Source organism: Ranitomeya variabilis, chromosome 3 (genome assembly GCF_051348905.1).
Source record: "Ranitomeya variabilis isolate aRanVar5 chromosome 3, aRanVar5.hap1, whole genome shotgun sequence".
NCBI lineage: Eukaryota > Metazoa > Chordata > Amphibia > Anura > Dendrobatidae > Ranitomeya > Ranitomeya variabilis.
This window is the reverse complement of record NC_135234.1, coordinates 206,071,729-206,098,706: the sequence shown is the minus strand read 5'-3', so window position 1 is coordinate 206,098,706 and position 26,978 is coordinate 206,071,729. Positions and strand designations below refer to the sequence as shown.

General features: G+C 41.5%; 1 protein-coding gene across 8 annotated transcripts in view; it reads left to right on the top strand.

The window, feature by feature from the left end:
- TRAF3IP3 (TRAF3 interacting protein 3) overlaps positions 1 to 26,978 on the top strand; it is a 210,113-nt gene that overhangs the window by 160,922 nt on the left and 22,213 nt on the right. For all 8 annotated transcript variants that reach the window (XM_077295026.1, XM_077295030.1, XM_077295028.1 and 5 more), the window contains 8 exons: positions 1,030 to 1,054; positions 5,978 to 6,007; positions 9,369 to 9,464; positions 11,693 to 11,764; positions 13,800 to 13,940; positions 14,461 to 14,598; positions 19,878 to 20,022; positions 24,614 to 24,676. In XM_077295026.1, coding sequence (XP_077151141.1) covers positions 1,030 to 1,054; positions 5,978 to 6,007; positions 9,369 to 9,464; positions 11,693 to 11,764; positions 13,800 to 13,940; positions 14,461 to 14,598; positions 19,878 to 20,022; positions 24,614 to 24,676 — 710 coding nt within the window. The remainder of the gene's footprint in view (positions 1 to 1,029; positions 1,055 to 5,977; positions 6,008 to 9,368; positions 9,465 to 11,692; positions 11,765 to 13,799; positions 13,941 to 14,460; positions 14,599 to 19,877; positions 20,023 to 24,613; positions 24,677 to 26,978) is intronic.

Here is a 26,978-nt window from a genome sequence, read left to right as displayed (position 1 = left end):
GCATTAATGGTAGAGTTGGTGCAAATTTATTCACAGGACCCAGTACAGCAGCAAGATCAGTAATATTTGTCTGCTGGATGGCAGCCCACCTCCTAACTCCTGGCATTCACGGTTCTTTTTTCATTAGCAGCTTGGCACGACATGTGATGTCAGGCCAGGCAGGCTAATCAAGAGTAGATCCACCGATCCCAGAGAGTAAGAAACGGCTCTCTGGGCTCCCATACAGCAAATCAATTTTCAGCAATTACCATCGCTTTAGGCTTCTTTCACACTAGCGTCGTACTCGGCCCGTCGCAGTGCGTCGGGCCGACGTACCGACGCTAGCAGTGAATGCGCCGCACAACGGGGGCAGCGGATGCATTTTTCCAGCGCATCCGCCGCCCCATTGTGAGGTGCGGGGAGGTGGGGGAGGAGTTCCGGCCGCACATGCGCGGTCAGAAATGGCGGTCCGTCGGCAGCAAAAAACGTTACATGTAACGTTTTTTGCAGCCGACGGTCCACCACAACACGGCGCAACCGTCGCACGACGCTAGTGTGAAAGAAGCCTTAATGAGTACAAATAAGAAACTTTGTAATGTATTATTAGAGAAATCAGGTTCTTTCTCCTCCTGGATTGATTGTTAAATCTCAATTCGTTGGTAAAATCTTTCTTTAATGAACTCAAATCTTCTTATTACTGAGATAGGAGATGACAGTTGGTGCTTATAGAGTTCTACGGAGAACTGTGACTGTTGATTTAGAAGGACGGGCAGCAAAATGTCTGTGTCCGCCTCTAGCTTCTCCCTTCTTCTCCCATTTCCATTGAATCTGGTACTACAAAGTTGCTTATTTTTATGTATGCTATTGATTTGTTAAATCAAGTTTAATATGACAAGTACTCTTTAAATGACCCTCATAGGCCCAGAGCTCACTGGCAAATACGATGTTGACTTTTTTATAGATTGAATGCTTATGTTTGTATGTCTATATTTTAGCTGCAGTTTTAGTTTTTGATGATGATTTATGAATTCTGTTTCTTATCTTTTATAGCTGTGCCATAGCTGTATTGGATGGGGTAAGGACACACAGGATTTTTGTTTTATTCCTTTATGCTATGTGATGTTGCAACATAATCCGGTATTCTCTAGTTGTCAATCCTTAATTTTGTTTTATATCCTAACATTCTATTGGCAAAAGTGAGCTCTGTACACAGAATGTACGTCTATGTTCACACTATGGCTCACACTGTAATCTTCCTATACGTCATGCCTATACACATCGGGGACCAATGTGATATGAAGTCAATTAACGTATCAGCGTATTTTTGTAGTCTGGGAATAAAGAGAAAGACATAAAAGGAAATGCATGCAAATACATTAAGAACATGCAAATTCTATGCAAATGTTGCCCTGATTTTAACTGAGGACCCATTTTTGAAAGGCAAAAGAGTCAACCACTAAGCCACTGTGCAGCCCACATGCAAAGCCCCAATTCACATTAAGTTTTTCCCAGTGTGATCTAATATCCTGATGGCCTACGTCACCATTTTAGGAAATTGAATTAAATAATACTACAGTGTATAAAAGTTCTTTAGCTGAACTTTTTACCCGTTCCCAAAAATTTACCTACATGTACTTCATATGTTGAGTACAGGTATAACCCCAGTTCTAAAAAAGTTTTAAAGCTGTTTAAAATGCAAAGAAAACAAGATGATTTGGAAATCTTTTACTGCCATATTTTACTCACAATAAAGCATAGAACACATATCAGAAAATGAAATGCCTTTTCAATTTCATTTGAAAAAATGAAAGGGGTTGTCCAAAACTATTATATCTTATATTTTATTATGCACCTAAAAACTAACAGGAAGGTAGTTGCTAACAGAGGTAACTACCTGCCTGTTCTACCCAGTGCTGGCATTGAGCAGTCACCAACCAATCCTGCCGGTGATTTAGCTGCTCCACATCAACAGAACAACTGTTCTTCTTCCAGGCTGCACTATGGACAGGGCCTGACTGCCGACGTCATCCTGATTGACAGCTGGCTCCCTGCAGTTAGGAAGCTATTTTTAAAGGGAACCTGTAAGTAGGATCAACCATCCTAAATCATCTATATGGGCATGCAGGTCACAGGAGGCTGAATAAGATGGCACCTTACTATCTGTGATCAGATGTCTTATTCCAGAAAAATCAATGTTTTTCCTAAAATGTAATAAGCTGTTCAGAGCTATAGTCTGGACACTGATCTGCATGAGAATCTGTTGCCAGAGATTATCTGACATGAAAGGAGGCATTACCAGTGTTATGTGTAAGGGCCGCTCTCTGCTCTTCTGATCTCACTGCAGAGCTATGTGTGATTATAAGGGTGCAGTCAGACTGCCGTATTACCCGGCTGTGCCGTGTGAGGATTGCAACGCAATCATTGGACTGGCTGTCGGCTCTCCTGACCTGAGTGCAGGGCCGGACTGGGACTAAAATTCAGCCCTGGCATTTGAAGTTACACAGGCCCACTTGTCACATGGTGACTGTGTAATATCTTTGTACACTTGTAGGCAGGGCCGGTTTTAGGCAAAGTGGGGCTCTAGGCAAAGTTTAAAATGGGGCCCCAAATGCTAACATATTGCACATCACACAGAAGCATTTTGGTTTACAAGCGCTGAGTTCAGGCCGCTAAATGAGTTTGATCGACAATACTGAAGTTGTTCAGCGCTTGTTTCCCGGCCTCTTTCCACCAGCTGAGGAATAATGATGGGACAGAACAATCACTAATAGATCACTAACACATCACCATACAGGATCATGTTATCAGTAGCACATCTACAGTTTACACCGGCAATGTACTGCTGAGAACAATGATTTTTGTTCCAGCAAAAATATGCAGCATTTTACCTGTTTAGTAAAATACATCCCATAGTCCTCCATATATTATAATGTGCACCACAGTCCTCCATATAGTATAATACACTCCCTATAGTCCTCCATATATTAAAATACACTGCTCAGTCCTCCATATAGTGTAATACACTCCTCATAGTGCTCCATATAGTATAATGCACCGCCATAGTCATCCATGTAGCACAATTCACTTCCCATAGTATAATGCACCCCATAGTTCTTCATATAGTATAACGTATTCCCCATAGTCCTCAATACAGTATAATGCAGCCCACATATAGTATAATGCAGCCACCAACCTACAGAATATAATGCAGCCACCCCAGAGTATAATGCAGCCAACCCAGAGTATAATGCAGCCACCCCATAGAATATAATGCAGCCCCCCCATAGAGTATGATGCAATCACCCCTCATAGAATATAAATATAATACAGCCCTCCATAGAATATAATGTAGCCTCGAATAGAATAGAATACAGCCCACCTCCCCATAGAATATAATGCAGCCCCATCAAAGAGTATGATGCAATTATCCCTCATAAAATCTAATACAGCCCCCCATAGAATATAATACAGCCCACCTCCCCATAATATATAATTATATAATGTAGCCCCCCATAGAATATAATGCAGCCTCCCATAGTATATAAGACAGCCTCCCCCATAGAATATAATATACCCCCGCAATAGTATATAACACAGCCACATAGTATATAACACGGCCTCCCACATAGAATATAATATACCCCCCATAGTATATATCAAAGCCCGCATAGTATATAGCACAACTTGCATAGTATATAGCACAGCCTGCATAATATAGCACAGCCCGCATAGTAGTATACAGCACAGCCCGCGTAGTAGTATACAGCACAGCCCACACAGTGGTATATACAGCACAGCCCACACAGTGGTATATACAGCACAGCCCACACAGTGGTATATATATAGCACAGCCCACACAGTGGTATATACAGCACAGCCCACACAGTAGTATATATAGCACAGCCAACACAGTGGTATTGGTATATACAGCACAGCCAACACAGTGGTATATACAGCACAGCCCACACAGTGGTATATACAGCACAGCCCACACAGTGGTATATACAGCACAGCCCACACAGTGGTATATACAGCACAGCCCACACAGTGGTATATACAGCACAGCCCACAAAGTGGTATATATAGCACAGCCAACACAGTGGTATATACAGCACAGCCAACACAGTAGTATTTACAGCACAGCCCACACAGTGGTATATACAGCACAGCCAACACAGTGGTATATACAGCACAGCCCACACAGTGGTATATACAGCACAGCCCACATCTCATCTCTCCCCCCCCCCCCCCCCGATAATGGCCCCACAGTCCAGTAAAAAAAAACAAAAAAACACTCTCCTCACCTTTCCTCTTGCCAGCGCTGCTTCCTGCTCCTGTCTCGGCGGCTGCAGTCTGCCCGGGACACAGCAGGTGCGTGATGATATGACGTCATTGCGCACCCGCAGTGTCAGAGGCAGAGCGGGGAATGATGGGAGAGGGAGCGTCAGCAGATGCTCTCTCCTCCATCATTGCATTGAACTGAATGTGGCGGCGGCACTGGTGGGGGGAAAGAGTGCAGCGGCCCACTACTGGCACCGGCCCTTCTGGCATTTGCCAGAAGTGCCCGATGGCCAGTCCGGCCCTGCCTGAGTGCGACGACCTGTATATCTATGCAGCTCTCACGCTCAGCTCAGGAGAGCCATCTGCTAGTCCAAATATTGTGATGCGATCCTTGCACAATATGGCCATCGGATTGTGCCCTAAAACATCTGCAGATTCCTGTCAGTGCTTCAGCTTCCATCTCACAGGCAACCATTTGGTACAATATTGTTGGATACAGCAGAGCTCAGAGAGCTGCAAAAAATGTGTTTGCAAGAAGACAAAATTCAAGTCTACTGTTATGTGTTAGTTACATGGCTCACACTGATAACTCCCCCTTTGATTTATAATAAGCTGTGGGGGCAGATTCTCATGCAGATCTGTGCCGAGACCATAGACGGCTTAGGAGAGTTGATCTTACTGACAGATTCCCTTTAATGTTGTGCCCTGAGATACCATATATGATGGCCATCCAATATTGACTGTCTGCCTTGTCCCATGTGCACATGGATTTCTCAAGCATCACCGAATCTTTTCATAATATTATACTGTAGCTGGTGGAATAAGTCTTTGCAGTTTTATGTTGAGGAACATTTTTCTGAATTGTTCCACAATGTTAGACACAATTGTTCAGAGTTTGGTGAACCTCTGACCATATTTGCGTTTCAGAGACTCTGCCTCTCAAACATGCCTTTTTACACACCGTTATGTGACTTAGTTATAAATTAACCCTCCAGTTGTTTCCATTAGTACCACTTTTTTTAGCCTTTTGTTAACATTGTCCCAATTTTTTTGAGATGTGTTGCTGCCATCAATTTATAACTTAGGCATTTTTAAATTTTACTTTTAAAAATTAACTTTTAGCTTCTTATGTATTCCATGTTCTGTTGTGAATAAAATATGCCTGTTTGAAATTTCCAAATTATTACATTCTTGTTTTCTTTACATTTTATACAGCGTCCCAACTTTTTGGGGATTTTGGGTTCTATACCAAGCGTGCTGTGGAGCTGAGCTTGCTCCATAATAGCATGTACAAGCTATTTTCTACACCTGACACTCACCTGCAAATCTCATGGTCAGGGATGACTTCAGTTGTAGAACTTTTCCCCTTAGATGACTGTCCACTATTTTAATTCTAATTCTAAGCATTGATACAAGGAATTTGTAACTACGGTAGATTTCATTATTCAATTGATCTATTAGACCTGATGAGGCTGGGGAGCTGGTACTGCACCCAAAATATAAAATTAAGCCACCTGGTATCCCAAGAAGCAGAACATGTTGTAGCTCACATTGCTATAGAGATACGCTACTGGACAGCTAAATAGTGTATGCATTTCAGAAAACCAGTGTTTTACCAGTGTTTTACCATGATACTGTAAAATATTTTAATTTGAGTCCACCGCAAGCTAAAAAAAATGTTACTTCTATAATATTTCATACTTCTTTATTGTTTCAGGAGTTACTTCAGCTCTCTGAATACCTGATGGTAAGTACAGTAATCTAAAGGTAGATTCACACACTGCACTTTGTACTGCATTTTTTAAACAAAAGTTAGACATACATTGTGAAGGATAAATATACACTACTTACAAAAAGTTAGGGATATTTGGCTTTCGGGCGAAATTTCAGGATGAACCTAAAGGCACTCTAACCTTTTCAGGGGAACTTAATGTGCCCTTTTCTAAACCTTTGAATGCACAAGTCCAAATGTTCAATGTTTTAGCACATTTTGAACAATTGCTATTCTCTAACAAGGAGCTTAATGGCAAAATTCACAATGGGTATTTTTTTATTCATGAATCGGCCAATACATTTTGGGTTTCAATTAGTATTGGTATTAAACAGTGCTCCACATCATGCTGTTCACATTTTGAAGTCATGAGACCAAGATGACACCTAACAATTGATCAACAGCACCTCGCCATTGCGAGGATTCAAGCAGGATGTTCTCAGATATGTGGCCACTGAGCTTACAGTGTCAGAGTGTCATCAGCAGGTTGTAGCAGAGAGACTGGCAGAGTCACAGAAAGGCAGAGAAGTGGATGTCCTCTCGCCACATCCCACACTAATGACCACTTCATTGTGAAAATGCCCTTTGGATCGGATGATGAATGCCACACAACTCCATGCACATTTAAGGGAGGTAAAAAGCACCCAAGTGTCACGTCAGACCATTCAAATCCATTTACATCAGCGTCGTCTGGCCTGCAAGAGTACCTAATCCCACCACCTGGCACAGGTGTCCTCATCTTGCATGGGCCAGGGAGCATCTACGCTGGATGAGGCCCATGTGGGCCTCAGTGCTGTTCACTGAATAAAGTCTGTTCACACTGAGCAGAAATGATAGCCAACGATGTTAGAGATGTCAAAGAGATGACTAGGCAACAGCCTCTGTTGCCACCAGACGAGCCTTTGGTGGTGTTAGTGTGGGCAGGTGTGTGTAATCAGAACTGCCCTACACCTTGTACAGTGATAATCCCCTGCTATTTGAATAATATTAATCCAGTCATTGTGACTGCATGAACAACACAGGCCTAATTTCATCTTCATGGACAAAAATGCACAAGCTCATAGAGGCCGCATCATTAGGGAACGGCTGCTGGAGACTGGGATACCTCAAATGGAGTGGCCTGCACTTTCTCCAGACCTGAATCCCATACAAAACCTATGGGGTCAGCTGAGTCGCTGTGCAGAGGCGGCTTGTAACTCTGTACCCCAGAACTTCAATGACCTGATGGCCACAATTCAAGAAGAGTGGGATTCCATGCCTCAGCAGACAATAACTTGACTTGTGAACAGCATGACATGTTGTTGTCAAGCTATAATTTCTGCTCAAGGCCACATGACAAGTTATTGAGACGTTTACATTTTTTGGGGGGATATACCCACCACTGTTGTTGGCTTTTGTTTCAATAAATTGTTTGAGATGAGGAAATCACCATTGCATGTTTCTACTTAAATCCCCTACTTTCATGATAACTGTAGGGTGAACTTTTAAAGTTTTCCATAAATTTTGCCAGAAAGCCACATATCCCTAACTTTTTGTAGTATAAGTCCTTCTTCTGCTTAAATAATATAATTCCTGATCCTGTGCCATTCCAGCACAGTGCATCTACAGGGAGTCACATTAACAACCACATACCTTTGCTGTAAATACAGCTCTGGCAAAAATTAAGAGACCACCACATCAAAACCCCGTCATGGGCAGCCCAATCTCCAGACCTGAACCCCATTGAAAACCTCTGAATTGTAATCAGGAGGATGATGGATAGTCACAAGCCTTCAAACAAAGAAGAACTGCTTACATTTTTGTGCCAGGAGCAGTGTGAAAGACTGGTGGCTAGCATGCCAAGACTGTGATTAAAAATCATGGTTATTCCACAAAGTATTGATTTCTGAACTATTGCTGAGTTAAAACATTAGTATTGTTGTTTCTAAATGATTATGAACTTGTTTTCTTTACATTATTGGAGGTTTGAAGGCACTGTTTTTTTTCTAATTTTGACCATTTCTCCTTTTCAGAAAAAAAATACAAAATTTATTGCTTGGAAATTCGGAGACATGTTGTCAGTAGTTTATTGAATAAATGAAAAATTTATATTTTGCCTAAAAATATAGCTATAAAGAGAAAAATCAGACAAACTGAACATTTTTGCAGTGGTCTCTTAATTTTTGTCAGAACTGTATATGGTGCAGGGTTGAAAGGGGTAAAGTGTAAGGATACTTAAAGTAACATCTGTGCCAAGTAAGCATCCTCTGTTTCAATTTTAACTGCTGGGTAACAGTGCACTTTTGTTGCTTGTGACGTGTGACAGCGCCAGTCCTGTTCTCTCCCTGGGACTTTTGGCACTACCTTATAAGGGAGCTACGGGGGTTAATTTTAGTCTAGGTTTTGATCACACCTTCCTGAGAGCTCTGGGTGGAGCAGTCAGCTATTTAAACCCCTGAAGCTCTGACTCCAGTGCCAGTCAATAGCATTGCTGCCTTGGTTTATACTTCTGTTCTCTGCTCCTGTTTGTAGTTCTGATTATTCCTGTTCTGTTACATCAGATTGACTTTTGACTACCTGTTTCCTTTACAATTTTGTCCATAACTTGACCTCTTGGCTCTGACCCTTCCTGCTTCTGGATTCGCTTTTCAGGACCGCAGCTTTTCCATGGAAGAAATCCACTGGACCCTGTTGTTAGAGCAGATCCCTGAAAAGGGATTAAAGTAGTGATTCCTCTGGAATCTGCCAGACGTAGAAATTTGTGCCAAGTCTGTCCGAGGGTAGTCTTTTTGAACCCGTGGCCTCTGAGAATCTTGACATTTAGACCTTGATTCATCAAACTGTATAAGCTAGAAAACTGGCATAAAAGCACTTGCGACTTTTGGCTTTTTCACACCAGTTTTGTCCAGCTCCACCAGAATGGGCAGAACAGAACAAAGAGGAGTTAAGTTGGGCAAGGCTATGCCCACTCACCATATTCAACAAAACTGGTGACATTTCTTACTCCAAAATTGTTACATCAATCCCTGACTGGACTAATATTTCTGGTGAAGCACATGGAGGCGCACATGACTGATAAGATACACTGAACGCATTTTATTCCTGTACACTACTCCTTAGGAATGACATATGAATTTCCAGTCTTAATAAATCGGGCCTAACTCTTTATTTTCTCATGCCATAGTGGCTTGCTAGATCAATCTAAATACACAGTTATAGTTAGTTAAGGTATTACCTTTTTTTTATCTAAAGGATTTTTCAGGTCAAAGATATTAATAAGTTTGCACCAAGTTTGTGGTCACCAGAAAATTGTTAAATGAGTAATATGTATTTATTGAGATCCCTTATCATTTTGCAGGAAGCCCTACACAGGGAGAGGAAACTGAAGAAGAAACTTTGCATCTTACAGGAGCTTCTCAGTGTACTGGTACAAACCTCAGAGAAGTCATGGATGGTAATTGCTGACTGTTTTAGTATCCAATTACTGATAAGAATAGTTTACTATCAGGCAAAAGAAGAAAATCTATATAAATTATCTAATTGTAGTAAAACAAAGAGAATTTAGTATCCCTAACTGCTTTCTGATTATATGAATTAACCAATTGCCAATCACTATGTGCGCATAATTAAATGACCAGTGAATATAATGTAAAAAAAATAGATGGACATTCAGTGAATATAAAAAGTCTACACAGCCCTGTTAAAATGTCAGGTTTTTGGCATACTAAAAAAATTACACCAAGAAGAATAATTTCATCATTCTTTCCACCTTTAATGTCTCCCATACTCTGTACAGTTCTGTTGAGAAACAAACTGAAATCTTTGAGGGGGATTATTAAAATAACAAAAATTAAATATTGTGGTTGCATAAATGTGAACACTCTCTTATCATTGGGGATGTGGTTGTGTTCAGAATTAGCCAATTACATTTAAATGCATGTTAAATAGTAGAGAGTCAATACACAACTGCCATTATTACCGTGATTCTGACAATTACATATGAAATTTAGCTATCCTAGTAGGACATTCCTGACATTTTCTTAGTTGCATTTTATAGCAAAAGCCATGATGCGTAAACAGCTTTCAACACAGTAAAAGTATCTCATTGTTGAAAGTATTAGATATACCATGGAACACAGTGAAAACAGTCATCAATAAGTGGTTTAACTTTGGCACAACAATGTCCCTCAAAAACTGATGAAAGGGCAATAAGAAAATTTGTCATGCATGCTACCAAGAGGCCTGCAGCATTAAAGGAACTGCAGAAATTTCTGGCAAATACTGGTGGTACGCTACATGTGACAGCAATCACCTGTATAATTCATATGTCTTGCCTGTAGCATAGGGTGGAAAGACAGAATCCTTTTCTTAAAAAGAAAAACATTGAAGCCTGAGCTGTATTAACAAAAGCTACATTGTCTGCCAAAAGCATGTGGGAAAACATGCTATGGTCAGATGAGACTAAGTTTTAACTTTTTTGGCCGTAATTCCAAAATTCCAAAAGGTATATTTGGCGCAAAGCCATCACCAAAAGAACACCATACACACAGTGAAGCATGGTAGAGGCAGCTTTATGCTTTGGGGCTGCTTTTTGGCAGCTGGAACTGGGGCTTTAGTCAAGGTGAATGGAATCATGAACCATTCCAAATGAAAACCTTCGGGCCTTTGCCAAAAAGCTAGAGATTATACAAAATGTCAACTTTCCGCACCACCACAACCCTTAGCACACCTCCAAGTGAACGAAAGAATGGTTTTGCCAGAAGAAGATCACAGTTTTAGGGCACAGACCCAAATCCAATTGAAAATCAGTGAGATGACCTGAAAAGGGCTCTGTACACACGAGATGCCTTCACAAGCTGACTGATTTGGAGTTCTACTGAAAGAGTGGGTGAAGATTTCCAGTTCTAGATGTGCCATGCTGATAGATTCCTACCCAAAAAGACTGAATGCTGTCATAAATTCAAAGGGGATTTCAACAAAGTATTAGTTTAAGAGTGTGCATATTTATGCAACCCCATTATTTTACTTCTTTATTTTTCTGTTTGCACCCAAAAAGAATTACGATTTTTTGTGTCAGTGCATCTCACTAAAAAAATACAATACTGAATACAAGACTGTGGTCTTATTGTCAGTGTTGTGCTCCCATCAGACCTCCTTTTATACCATGTAGAAACCCGATTTATGCAACTCTATACCAAAAAATTGTATATAATGCCCATACAGTGTGGTAAGATAAAAGAAATGTATTAGTATAACACTACATACATAATATAAAGTACATACATATGTATATATAGTATGTATGCATTATATACAGTATATGATGTTCTGTGTTCGAGAAGAGTGAACCACATTAGTACCATGATAATAACTAGAACTAGCTATCTCTTGGTGAATCTGATCTCTGCAGAGGAGGTAGTTCAACGTTTCCTCTATGGTGGGTTGCGAGGCTGATGACAGGATAGAAGGTTTTGACAGGAAGTACAGCTGAGTAGATCAGATGAGCTGAGCTAGGTATGTACTTGCAGATGGTATTTTTCATGTATGTGGTGATTAAAGCATCGTCACTGCCCATTTTGTTCATGCTTGCTTTCTGTGCGTGGTGGTGATCGTTCCTGACAGTATTGCACATACCTTGTAATAACACCTGCATTACCCTTCCTGTCGGTGCACGTCTTACAGGCCCAGCTTAATGAGGACCATTTAAAGTCCAAAGTGGCAAATCTTGAAAACCAGCTGTTCTTCTACTCCCAGGTACATTACGTAGAAAAGTCATTTCTTTCTGTATGCATGAAGGTTGTTTTTCCCGATATGTTGTCCTGTGATACATAACCTACAATTACAATTAGGCTCCTCCAATTAAGAAGTAGATTTCCCATGTGCACTGTCTTACAATTGGTGGAGGCTGATGAGCAGATCTGGTCACATGCTCCTCCATCTGTAGCCAATCTGAGGACAGGAGAGCCATTTTGTCTGAGAAGAGAGCAATAAGTGCATGAGGAGAACCTATAATACTTATATTAAGTATATTAAAATATATTGGTAAGTGCCACAAAATCATGTCCCCAACATATCTGTGGAAATAAAAATATAAAGTGACCAGCCCCTTTAAAATTGCATCACTGCATATATGTCATTTTTAAGTAAACATCCAAACCATATTCCCCTTTATCTGTGGTAACAGGCTCCATTGTTTTGTAATGATGAATTGGTTTTGTTTGTGAATTACAATACAGCAGCGGCCCCCAACCTTCTTTACCTTGAGAGCCCTATTCAGGTCTGAGAGGGGGTCGTGAGCCACATCCAGTACCCTCACATTCAGCTCTGGCCTCCCCAATAGCAGTGTCCCCGAGACCCCTATCATATCGAGCTTCAATCACCTCCTCTGTCCTCTATCTCTCCAATGCAGCGGCCAGTATATGTGCGTCCAGATCTGTGTTCCCGTACACAAACATTAGCCGCCTGGTGGAAATTCAGTGAGCACAGCAGAATGCCAATTTCCCGTTGGTAACCCATGTATTCCTAGATATTGCTGTACAATACACCGATGCGCTCTGCTTGATGTGGCTTATACAGCGGCATTGTAATGGAAATGATGGTGCACTTGAAGGTTGGAGTCGAGCAAGTTAAATTGTGGTGATAGTTCTGAGTAAACAGGAATCTTTGTGAGTCATCACCACAGGAATGACTGCCTGAATGACTGTAATCAATGCTCTAATGAAATCAAGTGAAGAATCACTGAATGGAAGCAGTTGTATCATGTCTGATCTTCCCAGAGTCCTAATGTGTAATCTCAGCCATATCTTCTGCTAGATGCAGCATTTAAAGCTCACTCAGGAACACTGCATGCTCCGGCAATAAGATGCCGACTTGTCATTGAGACATGTCCCTGGGCTGAGTCCCCCCAAAACCACCAAATGAGGGGTCTGTGGTGTTGTCTATAGAGGACTTTAATTTCTTCATCTTTTGAGGGAATCTGTCACTAGGTTTTCGCTATGCAATCTGAGGGCAGCATGACGTAGGGGCTGAGGCACTGATTTCAGTGATGTGTCACTTATTAGGCTTTGTGCTGTTGTTTTATGAGCTGTAGATTACCACTGCTGGACTAGGTGCACGTGTGCATCCTGGTCCAACCACGTCCCCAGCACTCATTAGCAGCTCTCTATCAATATACAATGTACACGGAACGCTGATAATCAGGGGTGTGGGCGGAGTAGCTTTCTGAGCTCTGCTACTTCTAAAAACCAGTAAACTAAGGGATACATCACTGGAATCAGGGTCTCTTTCTCTACATTATGCTGCTATTATCAGATGAAGAAACAAAAACCTGTTGACAGATTCTCTTCAAGATTGGTGTATTTAAGTATTGAATATTCATAAAGCTGAAAAGTGTCTGAAAACCGTAAAAAATAATAGTTTTGGTCTGTGAGCTGGGCTTCTCACCAATGCTAAGGAAATCTCACTGACCTGACCAAACGCGAAGAGTAAGGTAGGTGTTTTTCCAGTATTTAGTTATATATGTTAGGAAATGAATTCCTCAAATGTCATAGCCTATGGGAATTAGGGTGTTGGCACGGAGTCTGTACAGAAATACATGGAACCGTGCAACCTCCATACATTGTTATATTAGCTTTATAGGACTCCATCTATTCCACTCCTACTGAATAGGAGCCATGCAGAGATCAGAGGAAGGCCAATCCAGCTTTTTTGATATTTGGGCCATGTGCATGACCCCTTATATTATTTGTAATATGAGGATGAAATATCTCATTTATATCTCATTTTATAGAGTTTTCCAAAAACAAGTGTGAAAAAACTTCTGTTGGAGATGGAAGATAACAAGGTGAAATATCAGGAGAAAGCCAAAGAGTCACTACAGAAGATATCAGATGATAAAATAGCAGCGGAGCGACAACTCCAGAATGTGCAGGTCTGTGCCGAAATACATTGCTTCTTACTAACAGTAAAGGCTGTTTTTACATTTACCAATACTAATACTTCTATATTTCTTGTGAAAATGGATGGGGCCAAGCCAGGAGAAATGCAGGTAAAGTCTATTTTTGGGGTGTAAGACTCTTTTGCTTTACCATCATGATGTCTGTCATTATATGGACAGACATCTGAGATGGTTTAGTGAATCCTGCATTGAGCAGGGGGTTGGACACAATGACCCCGGAGGTCCCTTACAACTCTAACATCCTATGATTCTATGATATGGCTCAATCTCTTAGACCCTTCGATAAGTTGTGCTTTAGCTATAAAACATTAGCTGTCGTGAAGGGACTGCTATTACTGACTGCTAGAGGCCGCATTACCCCATAGCTTTTGTTATTATGACGTCTGATCTGGGCAGTACCCATATATACGTGGTTATATTCCACCCCATCACATACTAGAAGTTACTATGTACCTGTAGTCCTACTCTATTTCTTTTTCATCCCAAATTGCAGATGTCGCTATCAGTATCTTCAGATGAATGTGAGTTGTGGAAAGAAGAATATGAAAAACTGAAAACAGACTGGATTGAACTGAGCAACAAACATTGTGAGCTGAAGAACGAGAGGAGCATTCTTCAAAGCAAACTCCAGGTAGTGCATCAAGAGCAGATCTTTGGATAGCAAGACATACAGTATGAAAACAGGAAACCTACAGGAGAAGGATTAAATGTATCCAACCCAAACTAATATGTTAATATTACTAATTTATTGCCACAGGAAAGATATATATCTTGGTACCGTGTTAGCCTTTATTCATTTTTCTAGCAGGCAGCAAGGTGGGCATATAGAGAAGTCGGAGCACATATGTTGTATTAACAAGTGATTTCTCATATTTGTACACATGGAATATAACCACTCTAGGGATTAATGCTCTCAGGTAGGCATTAGGTAGCGTTCACACAGGCACTGCTAACTAAACAACACAGTCCCTGAATACTCCTATACGTCTGAAATAGTCCCAATCCTGTCAAACAAAACAGCTATCCTCCATAGCAACCACTGATACTTGAAGTTTGTTGCACACAGCATGTGCCGTCTATCCTGAAAGAGATTCTGGCTTGTCTCCCTCTTCAGCTTCAACACAAATCCATTCTGGTCAGCTTCCCTCCCGGACTAAAGTTAACATATAGCCTGGTTATATGCAGAGCCAGTCAGGTACAAATCATCAGAGCCTGTAGCGCTACGATTTAACCCTAGCCTATATGCCTTTGCTGCATACCACCTTCCCCCCCACCCAAAACTCGGGGTTGGGTACCATCTGCCAACACACAGATTCTACAGGGCGTTAAACTGACCTGAACGTGAGGCTTATGATTGATGACACGAGGGTGACCTAGTACCTCCAAGAATTTGCCCCCATTTTGGGCAGCAATTTTCGGTCGTGTAGATTTTTGGAAGGTGGTAAAATTCCTGCCACTTTGACACCCCCAATGTTTGCTTCAGACGGGGTCAATCAGCACGGTGTTTTCAAACGGGTCCCTGCCCTTCCAAGGTTGTAGTAAGTTGCCATAGTATATGGGAAAGGTCTTCCTTTTCCCTGGTTGGTGTACTTTATAGTTGACCTTACCTTTTCCACCACCCTATAAGGTCCCTGTATAAAAAGAAAAAATTAAATGTCGTAATGCCCCCTAAAGGTCTTATGGGGGGGGCACAGTATGTAAAATAAATGATAAAATAAATAAATAAAAAGGCAGGAAAAAAATGTTAAAGTTTAAATAAAAAAGAAAGTTATTGCCAATTTGAATCGCAGTTTATAGCCATGCATCTGTAAAAAAACAAAAAAAACTTGTGTTCTCTATATAAAATTCATTGTTACGGAAAGGGAAACACAATTTAAAACTGATTTCAGTGGTTCATTACGGACACGTTTTTCCTTTTTAATTTTATTTCCCTTCCCCGTATCTGAATACAAAGAATAACATAAAAATTACTTAAAATTTGGCCTAATGTATCACATAAAAAGAGGCAAAAACCATTTGAGTAATTGAATGAGAAAAAATTAGCATAAAGTCCAGATAAATATGTAAACAAACTTTATTAACAATTTATTACAGGTTTAAAATGAGCAGAGGGAAGTGGTCCCCGTGCTGTACTCAGCACGCACCTACAGAAACAGGGGGTATGTGCCTGTAGTATATATATGCCCACATTATAGCCAAGGCTAGTATAGCAGAAAATTAAAGTGACTGTGCATAGGATTCAAAGAAGCCTGCATTGGACACACAGGTCCATAAGATTAGCTGACAAGCATATTTCATACTAAGTATATAATACTATACATACCAGGTAATGTGGAAACAAGTCACGGCGTGGATTGGCACTTCACCCCTGTATCCCCCGACGCACGTTTCGGCTATCGCCTTTTCTCTTTTTTCATCCACCCCTTGAGAAAGGCGATAGCCGAAACGTGCGTCGGGGGATACAGGGGTGAAGTGCCAATCCACGCCGTGACTTGTTTCCACATTACCTGGTATGTATAGTATTATATACTTAGTATGAAATATGCTTGTTAGCTAATCTTATGGACCTGTGTGTCCAATGCAGGCTTCTTTGAATCCTATGCACAGTCACTTTAATTTTCTGCTATACTAGCCTTGGCTATAATGTGGGCATATATATACTACAGGCACATACCCCCTGTTTCTGTAGGTGCGTGCTGAGTACAGCACGGGGACCACTTCCCTCTGCTCATTTTAAACCTGTAATAAATTGTTAATAAAGTTTGTTTACATATTTATCTGGACTTTATGCTGCTTCTTTTTCCTTTGGTTGTTGATTAATTTAGGCAGTGGTCCTATATGTTCCTGCCCTTGGTCCCAGTTTTTCTGTACTGAATATACCCTATCTGGGTTTAAATACTATGTTGGTGACCTTATATTGTTCCACCTTAGTGTTTTACTGAGAAAAAATTGTAGGGCTCTTAAAACCGCAAACCGCATGTACAAAGAAATCCCTAAAATATACTTGGTCATGAACCGGGAAAGGGGCTTAATCTTAAGGGTGGAAAGTTCATATTAGAGAAAATATATTATTTTGCATCGGTCTTGTCACTTTTCTTTTAAAAATGTGCAGGACTTAGCTATAGGAGAAGAGAAAATACAAGTTTACTATAGTGAACCCTAGAAAACTGGAGTACTATATATACTCGAGTATAAGCCGACCCGAGTATACTGTAAGCTGAGGCACCTAATTTTGCCATGAAAAACTGTGTAAACTTATTGACTCGAGTATAAGCCAGGTATGCATTGTCCCCTCATCCCTGTTCTGGTATGCATGGCTCCCCCATCACCGTCCTTGTATGCATGGCTCCCCGGTCCCTGCCCTGGTATGCATGGCTTCCCCCTTCTGTCCTTGTATGCATGGCTTCCTGGTCCCTGTCCTGGTTTGCATGTCTCCCCCTCCCGTCCTGGTATGCATGTCTCCCCCCTCCCGTCCTGGTATGCATTGCTCCCCCCCTCCCGTCCTGGTATGCAATGCTCCCCCCTCCCGTCCTGGTATGCATGGCTCCCCCCTCCCGTCCTGGTATGCATGGCTCCCCCCTCCCGTCGTGGTATGCATGGCTCTCCCCTCCTGTCCTGGTATGCATGGCTCCCCCCTCCTGTCCTGGTATGCATGGCTCCCACATCCTGTCCTGGTATGCATTGCTCCCTCCTGTCCTGGTATGCATGGCTCCCACATCCTGTCCTGGTATGCATGGCTCCCCCCTCCTGTCCTGGTATGCATGGCTCCCTCCTCCTGTCCTGGTATGCATGGCTCCCACATCCTGTCCTGGTATGCATGGCTCCCCCCTCCCATCCTAGTGTGCATGTTTTCTCCCTCCTGTCCTGGTATGCATGTTTTCTCCCTCCTGTCCTGGTATGCATGTTTTCCCCCTCCTGTCCTGGTATGCATGATTTCTCCCTCCTGTCCTGGTATGCATGATTTCTTCCTCCTGTCCTGGTATGCATGTTTTCTCCCTCCTGTCCTGGTATGCATGATTTCTCCCTCCTGTCCTGGTATGCATGATTTCTCCCTCCTATCCTGGTATGCATGATTTCTCCCTCCTGTCCTGGTATGCATGTTTTCTCCCTCCTGTCCTGGTATGCATGATTTCTCCCACCTGTCCTGGTATGCATGATTTCTCCCTCCTGTCCTGGTATGCATGTTTTCTCCCTCCTGTCCTGGTATGCATGATTTCTCCCTCCTGTCCTGGTATGCATGATTTCTCCCTCCTGTCCTGGTATGCATGTTTTCTCCCTCCTGTCCTGGTATGCATGATTTCTCCCTCCTGTCCTGGTATGCATGATTTCTCCCTCCTGTCTTGGTATGCATGTTTTCTCCCTCCTGTCCTGGTATGCATGTTTTGTCCCTCCTGTCCTGGTATGCATGATTTCTCCCTCCTGTCCTGGTATGCATGTTTTCTCCCTCCTGTCCTGGTATGCATGATTTCTCCCTCCTGTCCTGGTATGCATGTTTTCTCCCTCCTGTCCTGGTATGCATGTTTTGTCCCTCCTGTCCTGGTATGCATGATTTCTCCCTCCTGTCCTGGTATGCATGTTTTCTCCCTCCTGTCCTGGTATGCATGTTTTCTCCCTCCTGTCCTGGTATGCATGTTTTCTCCCTCCTGTCCTGGTATGCATGTTTTCTCCCTCCTGTCCTGGTATGCATGTTTTCTCCCTCCTGTCCCGGTATGCATGTTTTCTCCCTCCTGTCCTGGTATGCATGTTTTTCCCCTCCTGTCCTGGTATCCATGTTTTCCCCCTCCTGTCCTGGTATGCATGTTTTCCCCGTCCCGTTCTTGTCTGCATGGTTCCTATTAAAAACAAAAACACAAACATCCTACTCACCTTCCTGTGTGCCCTTGCAGCATCTCGTTCCGGCGCCAGCAGCTCTTCCTGTGCTGAGCGATCACGTGGCCCCGCTCATTAAGGTAATGGATATTCACTCCACGCCTATGGGAGCTGAGATGCGTGCATATTCATTACCTTAGTGAGCAGTGCCACGTGATTTCTCAGCACAGGAAGAGCTGCTGGCGCCGGAACAAAGGAGATGTAGCAAGGGTGCACATGAAGGTGAGTAGGATGTGTGCTGGAAAGCTGGCTCTGCCTCTGTAACCCGCTGCTCCGCCGCTCCCCCTTTCCCTGCCGGCTTTCTGGTACAACTGACTGGTGTATAAGCCGAGGGGGGTGGGGGCGTTTTCAGCACAAAAAATTATGCCGCATAACTCGGCTTATACACAAGTATATACAGTAAATTGTAGTTAAAATCTATTACAGTTCATAAATTGACAAAATTTTATTTTCCAGCGCACGAACATCCCAGATTTGCCACCAAATGTATGTTAATAAAGGCCCATCTTATCCCCAGCTGGCTATAGCTTCTAGACTGATGTATGAAACTTCAGCTTTGATATGACATGATTTATCTTTCAACCTTACCCTATTAGTCCTGTTATGTTCACTGTATTTTAACGGCTTAAATCATGGGTGTGGGTAGTTTGAATCTGGGGTCCTCATACTAGGGGGGATCTTGTTCCCTTCATACCTGTTTTACAGGATCAGATAAAGCAGCTCTGCACTGCAAGGATGGGTATGAATACTAGGGGTGATGTCAGCCAAACATTTTTCAGGTTTTTGGAAGTTAGGTTTATTACATAAAGGTATTTGCATATGTGTAATAAACACTTGAGCTTGTGGTGTCTCATATGTACAGTAAATGTGCTCAATATTAATCAAAGTACAGTCTTCATTTTAATACTGCACTGGGCATATGAGAAATAGACTCTAAAGACAGTTTTCATACAGTATTACCTAATACAAAAATGTTCTATCTACACATTTTATTGTCAATTCTCTTTATAAAATGTTTCATTTTTTCATTTTTGCTTTTAGTGGGTGGTATCTCAGGAGTCACAATGTCAGCATCTTCATAGTCGGATTCAGGGGCTGGAAAAAGAGCAGATTGAGCAGCAAACCTGGAATGAGCAACTTCAGGAAGAAAATGATCTCTTTAAGGAGCAGCTGAGCTCCCTAAAAGGTTTATTTAATATCTATAGAAACAGACAGGTGCAACCAACATATAAATGATAGGTACTTCATGTTCTTATAGCAAAAAAAACATTCACCAATGAATAAAAAGCCCAGGAGCTATAAAATAAGGGAAACACACACTATGTTTACTTCATTTCCTTCTATTTAAAGCGTACCTGTCATTTCTGGAAACTTTTCAAAATTAGCTGTTATGTGTGTGGACATGAGGATTAGTACTATTTCTGGCCATTATATTCCTTGTATCCTGAAATTGTTTTACAGTTATTTCCTCTGCAGACTCTATCTTTAATTTTCAGTTCTCTCTGAGATGATGGGTGGAGAATAGCTGCTATGATATCTCCCATACATTGAATACACAGCAAAGGATTCCTGATCTTTATTCTCTGTGTAGAACACAGACAGAAACAGCAGAGGCATGGAGGATTTTATACAGCAATACTGAGCTGTGTGGCTGTGAATCCAGAACTGTAATGAAGTATACCAGTTGCTTGAAGGTGCATCACAATCTCCCTTTCACTCACTGTGTTGAATGCTCCTCACTCCTCCTACCCACTCCCCTCTCCATAGAGTATAATACAGTAGGCGTAACCTGACACATTAATGCGCTGATGGTCCATCATGTAAAGCAAATTTAGCAAAAAGGAAGGGGAAATTAGTCAGCTCATCCTTATGGAGATTACCGCAGGGAGACTTGCAGTGCAACAAGAAAATTGGAGAAAAAGGAATTCCAGCATCGGGGGTCTTCAATAAAAAGCCATACATTTATAGTGAATAAATAGAAAAATTCAAAATCACAAATCCACCCCACCGCTATAAAAATCAATAAAGTATAGCACACACGTGTTTCAAACGATTGTCCTGAATCATTGTATATCTAACAATTTATTTACCACATCGGAAAGGTGTCTCCTTATCTGAATTTTCAATGGACCGAAGTGCTTCCGACTTAAGGTACCTTTACACTAAACGACTTACCAACGATCACGACCAGCGATACGACCTGGCCGTGATCGTTGGTAAGTCGTTGTGTGGTCGCTGGGGAGCTGTCACACAGACAGCTCTCTCCAGCGACCAACGATCAGGGGAACGACTTCGGCATCGTTGAAACTGTCTTCAACGATGCCGAAGTCCCCCTGCAGCACTCGGGTAACCAGGGTAAACATCGGGTTACTAAGTGCAGGGCCGTGCTTAGTAACCTGATATTTACCCTGGTTACCATTGTAAAAGTTAAAAAAAAAACTACATACTCACATTCTGATGTCTGTCACGTCCCCCGGCGTCCACAGGGTTAAAACTGCTTTCGGCAGGAGCGCTGCTAATATGCACGCGCTGCTGCCGAGAGCTTCCCTGCACTGAATGTGTCAACGCCGGCAGTAACAGCGGTGACGTCACCGCTGTGCTCTGCTTTACGGCCGGCGCTGACACAGTCAGTGCAGGGAAGCTCTCGGCAGCAGCGCGTGCATTACCAGCGCTCCTGCCGAAAGCAGTTTTAACCCTGTGGACGTCGGGGGACGTGGCAGACATCAGAATGTGAGTATGTAGTGGTTTTTTTTAACTTTTACAATGGTAACCAGGGTAAATATCAGGTTACTAAGCGCGGCCCTGCGCTTAGTAACCCGATATTTACCCTGGTTACAAGTGAACACATCGCTGGATCGGCGTCACACACGCTGATCCAGCGATGACAGCGGGTGATCAGCGACCAAAAAAAGGTCCTGATCATTCCCATCGACCAACGATCTCCCAGCAGGGGCCTGATCGTTGGTCGCTGTCACACATAACGAGATTGTTAGCGGGATCGTTGCTATGTCACCACATATCGCCACATTTCTGCCACGCCGCCACATTTCTGCCGCCAGCATCCTGAGAAAGGACCCTGCTCATGTGCACTCCGCATCGCCCACCTCCGCAGCATCGTCACACCTCTGCTGCAACCCCCCGGTAAGCCTGTGTTCACACTATAAGACGCACCCCCCAATTTCCTCCCACACTTTGGGGATAAAAAGTGTGTCTTAGGCCTGGATAACACATGCGAGAAACACAGCCGAGTCTCGCATGTTAATACCCGTCATTGCCGCCGCCACCCAAGAGCGGAGCGTGCGGCCACATAGCAATACATGCAGCTGCACGCTCCGCTCCTGAGTGACGGCGGCAATGCCGGGTGTTAACATGCGAGACTCGGCCGTATTTCTCACATGTGTGATCCCGGCCTTATAGTCCGAAAAATACGGCAGTTGATGTAAGTATTAATGTTATGCAGTATGTACGATTATTAACTGATGAAATGAAAGCTTTAGTTTTATGCATATGTTTATAACACGTATATACCATACCGTATGACCACACTTATAGGAGCCCAAATCATTTTACTAAATCTAGTACTTATTCCCAACAAACCCAACAATTTCTATTCATGTCAGTGGAATTTTTATTGAGACATTAATATTTTTTGTTTAATGGTAAGTCTTTAGTTCAAAAACAAGATGCGTCAGTTGGGGCAGGTTTCTCACCGTTCATTGCTTATACCTATATGTCTAGATGGGAGGAAATTTTTATTTTTTCCTGTGCCAATCCCTTCTCCTCCCATATGGTGGTATGGTCGCTTTATAGATGACCTGCTCCTGATATAGGGTGGACCTAGGGAATTGGCATCAGGTTTTTTGAGTTACATCAATCAAAGTGACATAAACTTAAAATTCACGTCCCATATTCAGGAAAAACAAATAAATTTTTTGGATATCACATTAACGCATGATTCAATACAGGGCGTAATTATTTCCCCCTTTAGGAAAGACACAGCCACCGACTCTACCTTATACGCCACATTGTGTATTTTGAAACACAACATAAAAAATATCCCTATTGGGGAATCTTTCAGATTGAATTTCTTTTTTATCTGCAAGAGTTAAATTGAGTTGGCAAGAGATTGCCGGGACGCAAGTATCCAAAATGGAATTGTCAATGAAATTGTCCAAAATAAAAATTGGCAACAAATATTAATGGAGACAAGAAATAATAAAAAAGAGAATAATAAATGAATTTCTACATATAGCCCCCAATTCACAGCTATTAGCATAATCGTCAAACAGTACATTCTGATGTTGTTTCAAGATAAAAATCTGAAGCATATTTAATGTCATCCTGTGAGGTCTGCGGACAAAAAAAGCACAGACTCTTCTTTCACCGAGTTATTATTTGAATAGTAATGCATCTTCTGAGAAAACTTGGTTATCAACAAAGGCTCCTATAAGTGCGATCTTACGATATGTACTTGTTGTAAACCTATCCATAATACTAAAATTGTCATTTTTCCAGTTATTAATCGTACATACTGTATAATATTAATTCTTATATTCACTACAATACAGCAAACGTCATCTACCTGGTTACGTGCACTGCATGTAATCTCCAGTTTGTTGGATGACCTTTGGGTCCATTGAAAGTTTGGATAAGTAGAAACCTTTCCGACGCTGTAAATAAATTAGTGTTTGAATGCTCGGCAGTCTATCGACATTTTACGTAGATACATAATTGCAATTTCTCCACGTTTGAAGTGATCGTTAAACAACCCATCAGGGGAGGTGATTACAAATGAAAGCTGTAGAATCGGGAACCGTGGTGGATCTGTACACTGCAGACTAGATCTCCGTTAGGGATAAATATTTATTTCTTTTATTATTTATTATGCATTGCTTATGTAGTGCTGTCTTATTCCACAGCACTTTACAGACATTATTAGCACTGTCCCTGATGGGGCTCACAATCTAAATTCCCTATCAGTAAACCGGAGAACCCAGAGGAAACCCACGCAAACATGGGGAGAACATACAAACTCCTTGTAGATGTTGTCCTTGGTGGGATTTGCACCCAGGGCTCCAGCGCTGTAAGGCTGCAGGGCTAACCACTGAGCCACCGTGCTGCCCTGATATATGTATGAGTCAAGATCTTAAATACCAATATAAGTAAGTTCTGTGATATTCATATGACAATATTTGTTTTTGATTTTGATTTCTTTTTCTGACCATAGAAATGCTATAGTTCCGTGATTTGCACCCGTCCATTATGTGTCATGACAGGATATATCATGACAGGATATGACTTACAGTAACACGCCGTCTTTTTCACATTGCATTAAGCAGTAATTAAGGACAATCTTCAGAAACGCATTTGCTTGGTATTTGATTGATTTTAAACGGTGGTGGTGTGGATTTGTGATTTTTGAATTTTCCTATTTTTTTCTAAATACATTTATGGCTTTTTATGGAAGAACCTGATGCTGGAATTCCTTTTTCTTCAAAAAGGCTTTTTTTTTTTTTTTTGCAAAGTTACAGTATTTACATAGGAAACAAATTCACTTCTAATACTGATTTATGCAAAGATTGATGAAACGACACTGTCCATTTGGATGTCTATTATAGAAGGTCAGAACAATCATTGTTAAAGGCTGATGGCAGACTCTTGTTTACCAAACAATTTGTCATGTTGGAATTTTTCAGGTGTTGAATGTTCATACGCTGCTCATTTTTGGTATGATTTTGCAGAACAATAACCATAGTTTCTTTTTTTCTTCTCTTTAGTAAGGCTGAGGAATTCAGAGGAGCAGAAACTTGAAATGCAGAATCAAATAAAGTTTTTACAAAGTAAGTTGCCTTAAAGGAAACCTGTCACCTCGGAAAACGCTATTTACCTGCACATATGGGGTTAATTAGCAAGTAAATATCGTTACAATGCTTCCCGGCCTCCTTTCTGGAAATGCAGCTACTGGGAGAAAATAAACTTATTTCCTCCCGGGAGCTGACTGCTTTCAGTTATGGCGCCGTGCAGTTACAGTCATCGCTCACAGCACCACTCACTGTACTGTGAGCAGCAGCTGTAAACATGTCCTGGCACTTTGACAGTTTACTCTGCAGCGTTTTTGGCAAAGTACCAGGTTGTGTGCTGCGGAGCGATCTGCCAACCAAAGTAGTGGAGCTAGCTTACAGCCGCCGCTCACAGTATACTGAGCGGTGACTATTGCTGCTCTGTGCACACCCAGTGACTGAAAGCTGAAGAGTCCCAGGAGGAAATAAGTCATTTTCTCCCAGTAGCTGCACTTTGTAATACTATTTTCCTGCAGATTAACTCTATATCGGTCACTTTACCAAAGTGACAGTTTCCCTTTAAATAAATGATTGATAAAATTAACTCTTTAGTTTCAGGGTGTACTGATTTCCATATAAATTGTCTCCTTATACCAGCAGTATCTTCTTTATCACCATCTCTATTTGGTTCCAAAACATGTTTCTGCGAGAATACGTACACATCTATTTAAAGTTTTACAGTATTATTACAATTGGGATATGTTGTCTGAAGCTTCAGTCTAATTTTTTCAAGTATTTTATGCATAATGCACAATTTGTTGCTCATATTAACACTGTATATGCACCATTACTAAAGTCAGTATCTCTCGAATTACATACCTACCTGTGAATCCTAATAACATTTAGGCACAAGTCCTAAAGGTGTTATCACTCCATAAATGTAAAAAATAATAAGATCATACAGACAGTGCAAGAGTGAGGATGCAAATGGTGGTACACAGACGGTATTTTCCAGATGTTTTTGTGGGTTTCCTCTCAAACAGATTTTATGAGAATTGACATTACTCTGTGTTTCTTTAAGTTTGCTTGTTCATTTGTCACCTTTACTATGGGACATATAAAGGCATCTTGCAAGGTGGACAAGTACTGGTTATGTAAACCGGTCTTATGTCATATGTTTACCTGGTTAGCGTAGATTTTAGACATTCATGACAATAGCAGCTCCATTATTCTGCCTGTCATGTTCCTGCATACTTTTACAGGGCGAGGCACAGTGTATTTGTTTTAATGGGGACAGAGATTATATAGTATAACTATGGACTATATACTGTAGCTATGGACACGATTCAAGAGGCCACAGAATGGCTGCCCATCCATAATCATTTCATTGGTTTGTCCACTAGATGTATACATTGGTGTTACATTTATTTTGGCAAACATTGAATTAGTGTTCAACGTGAACTCTTAATCCATATTTGTATGTCTAATAGTGTTTATCTTTTCTCTTTTTTTGGAGTGGAAGTAGGGTGGGGTAGACGATTATCCTGAGAGGTCCAACTGAGAAAGGGATAATAGAAGTCATACGGGAAACTTTGGCTTTTAGGCCAACACAGAGGGCCAATAAGTTTCAGGGCACTTTGACAATTACTTTCAGCTACAATATAAAACATAAGCGGGAACATGAACAGCAACTGTGATTTTGGGCATCATCACAATAATGTCCTAGCCGTGGTGTTGGCCACAGTAAATGAATTTTAAAGATGTATCCTCCAGAAAAGCAACGGTTAATTCTTCCAGTTTCTGAGCTCTGTTATTTTGATACCTGTAGTAGCAGAAAAACATTAGACAGGCTAGAAGCATGTGTCATATCCAAAAGATCTAACTTAATCCTTCAAATATTTCTAATAGTTTATTAAAGGGAATATGTCAGCAAGTTTTCACCCCCAAACTATTTATATGCACAAGTAGCTCTTTCAATACACAACTCCAGCAATACGTTTAGATGGCCAGTCCAATACTGGGAAATCAACATTTGAATTGATATGCAGATGAGGCTGAAGGGCTATGGTAGATCTGAACCATCTGTCACTCCAGCTCTATTCCCCATACAGTGCCGCCTCCTCCAGCTTCACTCACAGCCTCTATACTGCGTGACTTCAGATAAAAAAGCCATCAGTCAAGCAGGATGAGGAGGTTCTGGGCAATGAATAGAGCTGGAGTGACAGAGATTTCAGATCCTCATTTGCATATCAGTTCAAACACTGATTTCTCAGTAAAGTTAAAACCGATCATGTAAAGGTATTTTTGGACTTGTCTTTGAAAGAGCTGCATGTGTATATAAATAGTTTGTAGTGTGAAATCC